Here is a 13,976-nt window from a genome sequence, read left to right on the forward strand (position 1 = left end):
ACAGTAATGACTGCATGCTTGTAATCGACTGAACTATCTGAAATTTGCAGCATTCTGTATGAGTGTGTAGAAATGATTACTGTAAAACATGAACAAATATGACAAAAAATGAACAAAAAAACCTATTGAATGTAGTTTCATAATAAGGGATTTGAGCGAGAGTGATTGGTTTGGTTCAGTGAACTCCGCCTAAGTGCGCTTTTATTGCAACAGCAACACGAGCTCAGTGACTAAACTTGGGATCGAGAGTCCCACATCAACTTAACGTGGGTCTTCGCTGGACGACGCATCAATAACAGGTCAGTTAATAGAAGAAAACGACTATAGTGAATGTAATTGAACGTTCGTGTAGCTTTTATATTAAAATTTGTCAAAAATACAACTTAAACTTCTTTCCATTGAAAGTGAAACGATTTGGGATTGTGGAAGTTTTGCTGTGGTTAGGTGCGCAGACCGCTCAGAGTATAACATTAAAGTATCGCGAGAGCGATTCGAAAGCATGGCATAACACAGCTTTCGAATCAATCTCGTGGTATTTTGATGTCACGATATGATGGATCTCCGCATCGCCGCATGAAATCGAACACACCTTTTGTTTTCTGACGCGCAGTCATACAAACCGCCTCACGAACAATAACAAACCCGAAACAAACTAATTAAAATCATGTATTATAGTATTTTACTTTGCTGTTACTGCCGTTTGAGTCTCTAATGTCTAGCTGCCAGACTCCAAACGGAATCAATGGCGCAACCATAGGCGCAACAATGAAATTTCACAGGAAGTGGTTGAAAGTTGACGCCCTTTATGCTACTCTGTCCAGTACTATTAAATGAAATATTACTTCATTTGGCATTACGATAATTAAAGCGACTACACTTCTATAAGCTGTGGCAAATCTATGTAAAATTAGGCAAATAAGATAAGATACTAGCTCAAATAACAGGAAGAGCTGTTAAATCCTATCCTTTCATACATACATCCCTTATTTTTTTCTCACCTTTGCACCATAATATCTCATATCAGATAACAATAGCACGAAATCATGACAACATAAAGGTTCTCTTCTCAGCTCTTATTAAAGCCTTTATCATGTTATCATCATTTTATTTCTGATTTCTTATCTGATATGTTAAAAGTCCATTTGAAAGCTGGATATCTTGACTGAGCATGACACCCCTGACACAAGTTCAAGTTCAAGTGGGCTTTGTGTGATTACATGTGAAGAGATACAAAGAAATGTAAACATTTACAAGAGTTAGTGTAATCTAACTATATTTACATAAATACTTGACATACTTCAATAACTAAATCTAAACTTTAAACTGACTGATTTTTACAATCAAATTTGTCTGTGCATATATTCATATTTTTATAAGGGTTTTCTTTGTTTGAAACACAAACATCTCCCACAGAATGGCAGATAAGGAGACGCCAAGTGAGATGGAAACAGATGCATCACAAACTGCCGAGGAACAACAGGTAGTTGCACATTATCTGACCCTCACTGGTACACAACAAAGCAGCTTTACATAGATGCAGGAGAAAACACAGAAAAATCATAAAACATAAGCAGCAGAATAAAGCGGTTAAGATTAACCATACTAGAGAGCGTAGTAATAATGTACCCTATAGGGTGCTAAGTTAAGCCAATGTCAGCTGGAAAAAAAACCTAGGAGAAAAACCCTACGGGAAAAGTCCTAGGAGGGGGAAAACCCTTTGAGCAGAACAAATAATGAGCTGAAATTTTAATTCCTAACATTTATTGAAAACATTAAGCTTATATATAAACACGTGGGTCAATGACAAGCTCCTAAAAACTTATTTTTACAAATCTTTTAAAATGAATGTAATGCATATTTTTGAATCAGGAACAACGTGTTTTTATTAAATCATTGTCTATTTGCCAGATAAGTTTTAATGCGCACCCTGTGTCATTATTTGTTTATTTAGTGGCATTTAAAAGTATAATCCTAAAATAGTTGTGTAAAACTACTTTACCATAAAACTAATATTTGGGTACAATAAATTTAAGAACAATAATTAAGAATAATTAGAAAAAGTATAATAACCATAGACAACCTTATTTCTTAGGAGCATTCATGGCAGTTACACTCATTTGACTTTGTGGTTGCACCACCTGACCTCTGCAATGAATTTACATTCAACAGAGTTCTTCTTGGATGCTGGTATAAGCTTTTGCCTGTGATATCAAATTCATAAATATACTTTTTAAATACGATTAAAATGTGTTTGTTAAATAGCATTTTTTCTAATTTCAAATTTTTATAGAAAAGGTCTTAAACATAAATTAAGTATCTTTCTTTGATACAATTTTTAACAGTTGTCTTAAACTGCTATTTTGTACGAACAGTTGCCCCACCTCCCATTTTACAGATGAGATACCAAAACAAAAACTTTTATTTATCATTAAAAAACAGTGAAAAAGTATTTAACCTAAATAGGTTTTATAAAATAAAATGACACATCATAAGTGTATTAAGTTATTTTTATGGTAAAAATGCATGTCATTTCATTGACCCACATACAGTACAGTATATGTCTTTCAAATGATACAATCTAAAAATGGCTGGGTTAATTTTGTCCCATAATGGGTCGATATTCGACAGAACACACCGCTGTGTGGGTTATTATACCCCATGGTTGCATAACAACAACCCAACATTGGCAGCATGTGTTCTGTTCAATATTTACCCATTATGGGTCAAAAATAACCCAGCCATTTTTAAAGTGTAGACATCAATATGAATATCAATGCATACATTTCGCCAAGACTTTCTAACTTGTGTTTCAGAGCGTAATATCCCGGGTGAGTAATATGCCACTGGTGAGTTCAGCGTGTGGTGTGATGTACAATGCCTACAGCACTACAAAAGACAATGTACCACTCCTGAAAGGAGTAATGGAGGTGGCAGAAAGTGGGGTGCGCACTCTCGGGGCTGCTGCCACAACAGGATCTAAACCCATATTAGACCGTCTGGAACCTCAGCGTGAGTATCTTAAACCTTCATGCATATTCTTTATTATTAACAAAATTTTCTTGCTGATAGGTAAATATTTTGTTGTTTTGTCTTGATTCTGTTCTGTAGTTGCTGTGGTAAATGAATATGCCATGAAAGGGCTGGACAAGGTAGAAGAAACACTTCCTATTTTACAACAACCTGCAGACAAGGTAATGCTAGGTAGTCTTTTCCTCAATGTATTCTATAGCAAATAAAGGCCTGCCCTGTGAATTGGTATTGTGCAAATTTGTGTTATTTTTTTCCATTGCAGGTAGTATCAGATACAGTGGGCATGGTGTACCAGTCAGTTACAGGGGCCAAGGATGCAGTGGTAGGGGCTGTGATGGGAGGAGTGGAGAGGACGTATATGGTTGTAAATGAAGGCATAAACACTGTCATGGGCACTCGTGTTGGCCAGATGGTCTGTGATGGTGTTGGTAAAGCCCTTACCCACTCTGAGGACTGGGTTGATCAAAACCTTCCCCTTAGTGAGAAAGAGCTTGGTAAGTGTATCAAAATTCTTCAGACTTAGTAATTAAATTAATATGAGAAAAGTACACTAAAATTGAGAAAGATTACTAAGGTTAAAGAGAAAACTTTAGTTCATTACTAAAATAATGAACAATAATTAATTAAGTGTTGTTCTTTGCTAGCTTGTATTTGAGCACACAAGGTACCAATAAACACGTTTTTGGGTGAAAGATATTTTTTCAGTTTTGGCAAACAGGATCCTAAATGAAGCAACACAGATTGCAGCTTTATGGAAACTTTTCACTTTAAAAAAATAGTACTGCATTTTTCTTACAAATTACATGAACCCAATTTGGGAATGACCCAGTTTAAACCAAGTTCACGTTGAATAATTTATTTTATTTTAATGCCAACCTCAGTATTGTGTCTTCTGCCTATAGCTGCCCTGGCTGAACCAAGGCCCGGAGAGGAGGATGGATTTGTAGTAACTTCTAACCCCAGTTACTTTGTCCGCCTTGGCAAACTCTCGTCCAAAGTTCGTGAGAGGGCACTTGAGCAATCCCTAATCAGGGCCCGCAAAGCCAGAGACACCACGCACGCAGCTGTGACTCAAATGACCAGCACTTTAGACCTGCTGGAAGGTGCCCGGATTACTTTGTCCAGTGCCAACCAGCAACTAGGGGGCGCTCCAGAGCAGTTACTTCAGCGGTGGAAGGAATGGAAGGAAGGTCAGCCCAAAGAAATGGTGCGAGAAGCAACAGCAGAGGCAGACGTGGATGCTGCTAAAGACCAGGGAGAGGTACATATAGTTAAAATAGTTATAGGTTATATTGAAATCATTTTTCACGGTTGATTAAACTTAATTAAAGAATTACCCATATTTGTTTGTTTATCTAACATTCTCTCACTGTGTATGGCTGTCTCTCCACAGCAGCTGGAGCGGAACGTCTTGTCAATGGTTCGAGGTCTGAGCGACCAGCTGAAGACAGCGTGTTCAGGGGTTGTGTCCAGTGTACAAGGGCTCCCAGGAACTGTGCAGGAACAGCTTCTTTCTGCTAGACATACAGCTGAAGAACTCCAAGTGTCACTGAGCCGTACCAGCACGCTCACACCCCTTCTCTTACAGCAGACACGAGAGCAGATAACACAGGTACAGTCCATTAAAGTGTACACCATGATGTGTTTGCCTAAATTGCTCAGTTTTAATTTAACTATGTCCTACGTTTTCTTACTTTTTCAACAGGTACGACAATCTTTGGATGGAGTTGTGGAGTATCTCCTCAATAACACTCCTCTCAATTGGTTGGTTGGACCTTTTGCACCGCAGAAAACAGAAAAGGGGGAATGAAACTGTCCCATAACCCTAAATAAAAGCCTGGATGAGAAAGATAATAAATATTGCATTGTATTGTAATTCTCATTTTAAACTTTTAACTGGTATTAACTGGTGTTATTAGGCTTACACTAGAAATTAGAGTATAATGTACATAAAATACAGGTATTATTTCATCAATGTCAGTATTTTATACAGAGTATTGAATGTATTGCTTTTAACAAAAACAGAATGCATTGTATTTTTAGGCACCATTAACACCATATTTCATAGTGAAATGTATAATTTCCATGTCATAGCTCCAGAAAAAGAGAATATGTGAAATATGTTTATATAAATTGCAAAATAAATTGATCAATACAATGAAAAACGTATTTGTTTCTGTTTACAATAAAAGCTTCCTGGTCACATTAACACATTGTGGCAGATGCTTTACCCCAAAGCTACATTTTACGAGTAGATAAATTATTTGAAATAATGGGATTTGATACCATGATCTTCACAATCACATTGTTAGCTAGCAAGCAAATCCCAAACTACAACAAATTGTTTAATGCTTGTTATTAAACACTCAGTTTGAAAAAAGTTGAAGTGAACGTGTAAGTGAAAGCACACACAGTGTTGTAAACAGTTTTATTTTCGACTTCATGCTCCTGCAGATCTGTTACCTGCAACCCACTTGTTCACCCAATCAAATGAAAAACAGCTGCAACATTTATACAACTATAAAAACAATGGTTTTAAGCAAATAAAGTACATGCATAACTAATTTTGCTAGGGTGAACTGGGTGGATATGTGACGCGGTTTTGATGACGGCGAAAAGAATGAATTGTTGCGTGTGACGTCACGCCCGTTGTTTCGGATGACGCTGCCGAGGAGCAGGCCTCACGCGCATAGCAGGGACGAACTCTGTCAGATTTTGGTGGATCAAGGTCGTCGGTTTCTCTTCAATCACAACGAAATACGGGTAAATATACCAGTCAACGGGGGTTTAAACCACCGCAAGTTTTCTTGGGACGGTCTCGGGGTCCCAGCTGTCCGTTTTGTTTGCGTGCCTTCACGTCAGCTAGCCCGTTAGCGGAGTTAGCGCGTTAGCCTTGCTAGTTGGGTGTAATAAACAAAACGATTTTGATCAATTCAGCGACTTTAACACCATCAACTGTTTGTAATGTTAACTACAAACGTGGACGTTTTCTTACGGTATCATTTTAGTGTTGACACAGCGTCGTTTTATTATTTGTCGCGATACTCTTACAATATTTTTTTGCGGTGCGGCTCTTAGTTAATTTTCCAAAATAACCGCATTGATACATATTTGAAGCGTAATTCACACAGTTATGACAAACTTCTGTATGTCCGTATTAAAAATTTACTTAACCGTTTTATTTAATTGCAGTAAACTGTTGCCAGATTGTAAATGGTCATTTGATCACCAGGTTGGTTAGGTTTCAGTAACCTGGACCGTTTGTTTGTTTGTTTGAAAGACAAAGCGAACTAATAAGCAAACAAAAGACCGTTTGTTTCAATACACCATGTTGTCCATTTGTTCTTTTCGAGTCGTAAACAAATAATCCAAAATGTTTTAAAGTTGGTTGGCTTGGCCTTTAACAGGTTTCACCTTTAGAGACAACATAATCCTAGACAGGGTGACTTTGATATTTTTATTTCATATTCCAATTCCAGCTAGAATTGCTTGGATATATTTTTAAAGTCGCAGATTTCTCTTATTTTGTGTATCTAGTGACATTATGCAGATCAATAAGCATTGGCAATGTCAGGGCAAACACATGTGGCTGTGTTTCCAAAGGTTATGTCAGCAAAGTATTTTTCAAATCTAAAGCACACAGGATAGCACAATATAATCGGTTTAGTTTAATTTTAATGCGAGAAAATCTTTGATCAGTTATGCTCATTGGATAAATAACACATTTTTAATTCTGTTTTTAGGATTACCCTCTCCCGTCCCCCTTACCCCCCCTTCTCGAACAGCATGGCCCAGGAGACAAATCAGACGCAGGTGCCAATGCTTTGCTCTATGGGATGCGGTTTCTACGGTAATCCTCGCACTAATGGAATGTGCTCTGTTTGCTACAAGGAACATCTGCAGAGACAACAAGGAGGGGGGAGGACCAGCCCCCCAGGCGAGAAAGGTGGGACACTAGGAGATTAATTAAATTGAGTGATTGATTGCTAGAAAAAGTGTGGTGTGGCACTTACTATTTACATACACCTGTTATGCTCAAAGCTAAATTTGTTCAATCCCTTGAGCTTTAAATTGTGAATCAAAACTGATTGGTGACAAACATGAATATCCAATTGTCTCTCAAACCTGTTCTGGTAAAGTCCCCAGCTGTATACTTTTGCATTCCCTTACTCAAACACACCCGATTCAACTTATCAGCTATTTAGGAGAACCCAAAAACTTGAAATTAGATATTTGTGACATCCAGAACATGTACTGTTGGGGATGTACCACTGAGGTAGAACTTGGTTAGTTAGATAAGATACTTTCTGTCTTTTTCAGCTGCTACATCTCCTGTAGATTCGCCAGGTTCATCTGCAGTAATGTTGGAGGCCACCCCTATACCCACCACGGAAGCTGTCACCCCACCTGAAGAACGAACATCTAGGTAGGCATGAGTGAAATATTACTTTTTTCAAAGGAATTCTTACACTAAGAACAAATATTCAGTCCACAACAAGACTAAAGATTAGTTTAGCAAAATAAATCTATATATATATTGTCACACATACTATCATTTATCAAGGGTGTGGTAATGGAAAGATTGGGGCCATGCTAAGGGCCCTGACAGGATGGGAGGGCCTTCAGAAAGATTAAAAACATCTAATTCAACAGAACATAGTACTAGTAAGTGCAATCGAGATGTTTTGATGTGTTTATTTACAATAAATGTAGAGAAGCATGTTCATGGTAAACACTGATGCGGTAAGACATACATGTAGTATTATTATAACTAACACACAAAATGATTTAAATAAGGGTTAGAAAATGTACATATTACATATTTAATTGTTAGTTGGGTGTGTAGTATTGGATAACAATTGGTTGTTTATTCATAATTTTGACACATTTTTATGATTAATGTAGGTTTATATTTATAACTTATTAAAAGATGCTTAAACATCTTAATTTAAAGTTTAGGCTTAGTCCTGGCTTAAGCTAAGCCTTGTCTGGGAAACAAGGCCTGCATTCTTCATTGAGCTATTTAATAATCTTTATGTATCTGTTAATAGGGCTGTCACAATTATGAAATTTGTCTGGGGGTTAATTGTCTAATAAATTGTGACGATGATGACGATTAATTGTCTGTTTTATTACTTTGACATTTACTTCTCATAATTTTTTGGTTTGTTCATGAAATGTTTGTTCATGGTGCTTGTGCACACCTGGCAAATAAAATTCTGATTCTGAAATAATTTTCGCACATGATCCCACTAAGGTCATATTGGTACTGGACCAAATGTCTGTAGTGGCTCAAAAAAATCTATTCCTTACAGATTCTTAAAGGAGCATTTCACCCGTAGAAACATAAATCTTTATTGAAAGTGCGTCATATTTGTAGTCAAAATGTAATATACATTTCGAATTTGGTGCCTATTTGACAGAGAAAAGGGGTGTTTGTAGTCTCGCTCCCTCAACAAAGATATTGGACTTCCTTCTTTCAATGATGCAAAATGATGATTTTTACATCATTGAAATAAGGAAGTGCAACACTGAAATCTGTATTCCTCCTGTCTCAGCGGCAACTAAGAAAATGATGCATGACCATTCAAAAAACATGACTGGGGTTCTAACTATACAAAGCTTTATGCACATGGGTGAAGTGTCCCTTTAAGTATAGCATCCTTCATATCCCTAAATTTGGAATTGCTGTTTTGGAAATGTATGTTTTGCCTGGCAGTTCATACTGCTTATCAAAGTTTTGCAGCATTTCTTTAAATGTTTTTTCACTGTTTTGAATGGCTATGGCTTTACAATGTTGTTTATACAAGCGCTGCAGCTCCCCCTTGTGTTTTTTAAAGAGATGTGCAATCATTGCGGTGATCTGAAATCATCACAACGAGGTCAAACAATCCCGATGAGACGATTATTTGATCATTGTGACAGCCCTATCTGTTAATTTTAAGTAGAAAACACAAGCGGTGTCACAAGTTCTGTGACCATGTGGAATTTAAACCTTTTGAGTAAAACAATCTATGGTGCATAATGTATTTATGATCAAGTAGGCTTTTTGTGCTCTGGATATAAATGTATTTTTTATTTTATAATTTATAATTTTTTTGTCCCTAAAAATGCTTTAAACCTTTTTGTGCAGCATCCTTGGTAACAAATATTGGATTATTAAAAGTTAGAGATGTCAAGGAAGAACTGAAAACACATAACTGATATATTTTGTTTGAATGTTTGTGCAGCAGTTCGCCCAGTCCTGTAACCCAGCAAATGACTGCTATGAGCATCTCCCAGGACACTGGAACCACCGATTCAGATAGGGCCGAAGCAGATGATGATGAGGAGGAAGGCTCGTCTAAAAGCACAGGTCAGCTGTATTCTCTCTCACACGTGCTACATAATGAGGTTTTTTTTTGTACCAAGTGCATAATCACAGCCATGATTTTCTGCAGTAATGTAATTCCCATTTTTTCCATACTTTTCATTTAGTTCATTTAAATGAGTAGCTGTCAGAGTAACACGTAGCCCCAGAAGCAAGGAAATTCATTGTGTTCAGCCAATGATCTCTAATTTCTTTAATCACAGGTCCAGTAGGAGAGAGCACACAGGCTTCATCAGATGGAGATCAGACTCCTGACAAGAACAAAAAAAAGAATCGGTGCTTTACTTGTAGGAAAAAAGTTGGCCTCACGGGTGAGAGTCACAGGAAGATCAGTGTTTTTGAAAGCTTTACGTATTCATAAGCAGACTTCAAAAACTTTCTAAATATCTAGCTCCTATCTTTTCAGTTTTCCTTTCATGTTGAGTGAGTCGGTGCACATTTGATATTAAGCACAAATATTCCTTGTTTCATTTCTGCTTCTTATCTTGCTTTGAACATTTGCACTGAAAGTGGGGTTTGGTTGAGGATGCTGTCACTACTTTTAAGCTAATTTGCAAGCGACTTTTCTTTGTTGGTGTACTTTAGGCTCTAAGGTAGACTTCTTTTTATTAGCAAGCTTACAAAAGACAATTCATTCTATATCTACATATCTATATCTAAGTGTGATCCCAGTTAATTTGGGGCTATAGCTTCTAGCTGTGGTAGGCAACATACTGCATATCAGTGCTGAATTTCACATGACTCTGCTGGTATCCACACTTATCCTTTGCATATTCGGGGAAATGATATAGCTAAACATAGACTATCCATCAGAAAAACTAAAACTACTTTTCCCAATTTTTTGTCTCTAGGCTTTGACTGCCGCTGTGGTAACCTGTTTTGTGCTATTCACCGTTATTCTGACAAACATGACTGTCCCTACGACTACAGAGGAGCTGCTGCCGCCCGTATCCGCAAAGAGAATCCCATCGTGGTAGCTGAGAAGATACAGAAGTTATGAGGACTGATGGCTAAGAGAGCAAAAATTGTTTGACCTGCAAGTTTTGGAACCATGGCGCTGAATAACACCATTCTAAAATGGGTTCATTTCTTCATTGTAGGATAAGGTGGGTGGGGTTGTAGGGTACAGCCCCTGCTTGGCCACTCCCTAAACTATCATCTCCCTGTCTCTCCTGGAAGGACGGTGTAGAAGTGTGTGTGAATGTGTGACATTTTAAAAGATTATGTTTGTGAGCGTGCTTGTTTTTTCTAGAGAGCCAGGGAGAAGAGGGATTGGTTGTCAGGTGGGCATCCATGTGCATTGGGGGAGGGAGGACTCTTTAGTTTTTACCCTGGCATTGATTTTGTTAGGATATTAACCTTATTTTTTTATAGGAACCCTTGTGGGGAGTTTGGTTTAAATTTTGGGGGGTTGTGGGTGGGGGGCCATTAAGAAGGGTTTCTTTGATATTGCAAAATGTTGCTGAAGGATATAGATTTTAATGACTACTCCCAAATTACCCATATAAAGTTTACTTTTTGTGTTATCTTTTTTTCTGGTTAATCACCCCTCACATGTCAAATCCTAGCCAGTGCATTTAAAAACAATTTCTCTTTTATATATCGACTTATCATGCTAACGTTGGGTGCATGAATAGTAATCGGATGGGGTTTTTGAAAGGGGAACGGGGCGGGGCGTAAGAGTTTTGACATAAACGAATGACTGAGTTTTTTCCCTTCCTTCTCTGTTTTAATGAGTGTATGGCATCAGAAAATCTATATTAATATATTGTACGTAGCTTGAATTGTGTGATTGCTTTCTATTTATTTTTGTATTATCATTTGGTTGGTTGGTACTGGAGGATTGGAAGCATGTGTCCAGAAAAGAAAAGATCCATTAGGTAATCTCTTAAATATACATTTCCGTTTTATGTATCCATTTTAAGTATAGTGGGTTCTGATGTTGGATGAAGTCTTGGTTAAATCTCCAAAAACAAATGACATTGATTTGGCTGCAAAATTATGTATCAAATAAGAATCAAAGCACAATGATAGAAAGTTCTTCAGTATTGTTGCACAAATACAGCAAAAAGGGGCAACATGCAGCGGTCAGGTCAGGATTGTTAGTGCTGTACGAAACCTTGCGAACGCAAGCCTGCTTACAAGGCAATGAACTACATTAACATCAAAGTCGTTGCGCTTCGAGATTAAAAGTATTTGTAACCACCAGCAGACCAATGAATGATGCAAACAGAACTAATAATTTGTTTTAGGTGACATTTTCTTCCGTTTGGAGAATTACTATGAATACCGCTGTGCTTAATGATGTCATAATGGACGATGCACATACTTCCCCTCAGATAACCATTGCATGCTTCAAACAATATTACAGCAGATTTTAAAGTTTGCTACAGCCACATTCTAGATTGCAATTTTAAACTGTAAAAGAATGTAAAATAAAACATTGTCCCATTGTAACAATGCATGGACGAATGGAGCCTTCTATCCAAATTAACAACTGTGTTCTCTAATGTAAATACTATGCGGCTGCCATTCATATTGAATTATCCTAAATAGAATGTTAAGAGGAAGGGGAAGGTCCTGCGAAAAATGTGTATGTTTTGCGTGTACGTAGTGTTTATTAACTACCCATATATAAGATTGAAGGTGCAGCGTGGTGTTCTCTGTCATCTTTAGAGTGAGGCCTTTGTCTTTGTGCTGGCTGTGTGTATTTTTCATGACTTTTTGTAAAAGGGCTGAAACAACCATGTGGCACATTTTGTATTCGTCTGTAATGTCATACAACAAGGTTGTCTGCATAAAGTCTCTTGATGTGCACACTTGTACATGGTTCACTAACAGTTCCCTGACTAAAAAGACAAGACGCATATCCTTAAGGCATCTTGGCAGATGTGTGTGATTTTTGTAGTAATCTGCAAGAGTTGGCACTAATCGAATACCTTGCAGTGTGATGAACTAGAGCCAGTATGAGTGAATATAATGACACTGTATCTTTAAGGGAATAACCTGAGCTGACTAAAATAACATTAACTGTGATTGGAACTTTATCCTCAGTGGTGTTGCCACCTCAGGAGAGTATTTGTGAAAAGTAGGTACGTGCCACGGTTGGCTGAGCTGGCATCTTGATACCCTTTTGATGAGGGTTATCTATGATGCTTTAAGATCCTATTCTCCGCGCAGGGTATACAAAAGTCTTTACAGTACCGTTACACTTTGTATAACAACACCCTTTTAGGATTTATGTGTAGCATGAGTACAGGCAGGTGAGGTGCACTGTTAGGGTATCGATTCAGATTTTTAGTTGGCATTGTCAGTGTTGTTAGCCTTGTGAATTTCTTATATTGTGCTACTGTTTGAGACACTGGGCGCATATAGCAGTGTAAATGTAGCCATCCAGTTGGTAATACTAATCGAACTTGATGACTTGTGGGGTTAAAGACAGTTCGGTCACAATTCCCCACCTTTGTTGCCTTCAGTGTCTTTAAATTGGCCGTGTATGCCAATCTAATGCATTAGCCCTTTTGATCTAACAGTGATCCACAGCCGTTATTGCATGTGTGTAATGGGTAAAGCAAAAGAGTATCTTGTGTACAACACAGTTAAAGCAGAATTGCATTGAATTGCCCTTGGTAGTTTAACAGAGCATTGAGACGGGTGATGTGAGTTTCAGCTTAGATGTGCTTGGCAGTACATTAACCAGCAATCATGGATTAATTTACCAGCGTGCCCAGTCCCCCAGAGACACCACCAGATACCTTTTTCTTTTAAAAAATTTAGGATTGTATGATGTGTATAAGTATAAAACCAATAAAATCACAAAGTTTATTTTAAATGTATGCAATGTCTTGTGTCTTTCTTGAATGTGTAATTGCAAATCTGCTCCATTTCCCAAACTACAAGGAAACTACACTAAAGAAGTGTTAGAGCCCTTACATGCATAGATGTGATTCATAGCCTAGGAAGGGAACGCACTTTCATAAATAAGAAATGACCTTACTGTACATGCTTTAACATTTTGTAAGTAAACTATAAGTGTTGGCAACTTGGCATTAAAGGGGCCATGGCACAAGACTTTTTTAAGATGTCAAATAAATCTTTGGTGTCCCCAGAGCACATACGTGAAGTTTTAGCTCAAAATACCAAATAGATAATTTATTATAACATGTTAAAATTGACACTTTGTTGGTGTGTGCAAAAATGTGCCGTTTTGGGTGTGTCCTTTAAAATGCAAATGAGCTGATGAAGTGCAAAATCTGATCACAATGATGGTGGTTTGTTGCAATTGAAACTCTCCAATTATTTTTTTCTCTCTCTTTTTTTCTGCACTAAATGGCAGTGCTGTGATTGGATAGTGCAGATTAAGTGGGCGGTATTATTCTAATAAGAGCTCTTTATGACATCATAAAGAGGGCAAAATTTCAACAACCTATTTTTGTATGTGCTTGTAGAGAATGGTTTAAAAAAAACTAAGTTAATCTTTTTCACATTTTCTAGGTTGATAGAAGCAATGGGGACCCAATTATATCACTTAAACATGGAAAAAGTCTAATTTTCATGCCATGGCCTTTTTAAATAT

General features: G+C 37.4%; 2 protein-coding genes across 3 annotated transcripts; both read left to right on the forward strand.

Moving 5' to 3' along the window:
* Positions 1-147: 147 nt before the first annotated feature.
* plin3 (perilipin 3) lies at positions 148-5,197 on the forward strand. The gene is made up of 8 exons (XM_055168487.2): positions 148-299; positions 1,414-1,480; positions 2,814-3,009; positions 3,109-3,191; positions 3,293-3,524; positions 3,933-4,291; positions 4,424-4,642; positions 4,736-5,197. Exons 2-8 carry the CDS (start codon positions 1,415-1,417, stop codon positions 4,838-4,840), a joined length of 1,260 nt encoding a protein of 419 aa, XP_055024462.2. The 5' UTR covers positions 148-299; position 1,414; the 3' UTR covers positions 4,841-5,197.
* A 436-nt stretch (positions 5,198-5,633) lies between these two features.
* LOC129414429 (AN1-type zinc finger protein 5) lies at positions 5,634-13,236 on the forward strand. 2 transcript variants are annotated; one of them, XM_055168489.2, is made up of 6 exons: positions 5,634-5,793; positions 6,774-6,976; positions 7,351-7,456; positions 9,261-9,385; positions 9,604-9,711; positions 10,252-13,236. In XM_055168489.2, the coding sequence occupies exons 2-6, from the start codon at positions 6,817-6,819 to the stop codon at positions 10,398-10,400; spliced, it is 648 nt and encodes a 215-aa protein (XP_055024464.2). In that variant the 5' UTR covers positions 5,634-5,793; positions 6,774-6,816; the 3' UTR covers positions 10,401-13,236. The 2 variants fall into 2 exon arrangements, with proteins under 2 accessions (XP_055024464.2, XP_055024465.2); XM_055168490.2 differs by having other exon boundaries at positions 9,264-9,385.
* The last annotated feature ends 740 nt before the right edge of the window (positions 13,237-13,976 follow it).

The sequence above is a fragment of the Misgurnus anguillicaudatus genome, chromosome 5 (genome assembly GCF_027580225.2).
Source record: "Misgurnus anguillicaudatus chromosome 5, ASM2758022v2, whole genome shotgun sequence".
Classification (NCBI taxonomy): Eukaryota; Metazoa; Chordata; class Actinopteri; order Cypriniformes; family Cobitidae; genus Misgurnus; species Misgurnus anguillicaudatus.

Bases quoted from the DNA above. Each gene is read 5' to 3' on its own strand.
- LOC129414429 (XM_055168489.2), top strand. From the start codon at position 6,817: ATGGCCCAGGAGACAAATCAGACGCAGGTGCCAATGCTTTGCTCTATG. The intron at 7,457-9,260 runs GTAGGCATGAGT...ATGTTTGTGCAG, and splicing joins CCTGAAGAACGAACATCTAG to CAGTTCGCCCAGTCCTGTAA. The intron at 9,712-10,251 runs GTGAGAGTCACA...TTTTGTCTCTAG, and splicing joins GAAAAAAGTTGGCCTCACGG to GCTTTGACTGCCGCTGTGGT.
- plin3 (XM_055168487.2), top strand. From the start codon at position 1,415: ATGGCAGATAAGGAGACGCCAAGTGAGATGGAAACAGATGCATCACAA. The intron at 3,525-3,932 runs GTAAGTGTATCA...TTCTGCCTATAG, and splicing joins CCTTAGTGAGAAAGAGCTTG to CTGCCCTGGCTGAACCAAGG. The intron at 4,643-4,735 runs GTACAGTCCATT...CTTTTTCAACAG, and splicing joins CACGAGAGCAGATAACACAG to GTACGACAATCTTTGGATGG.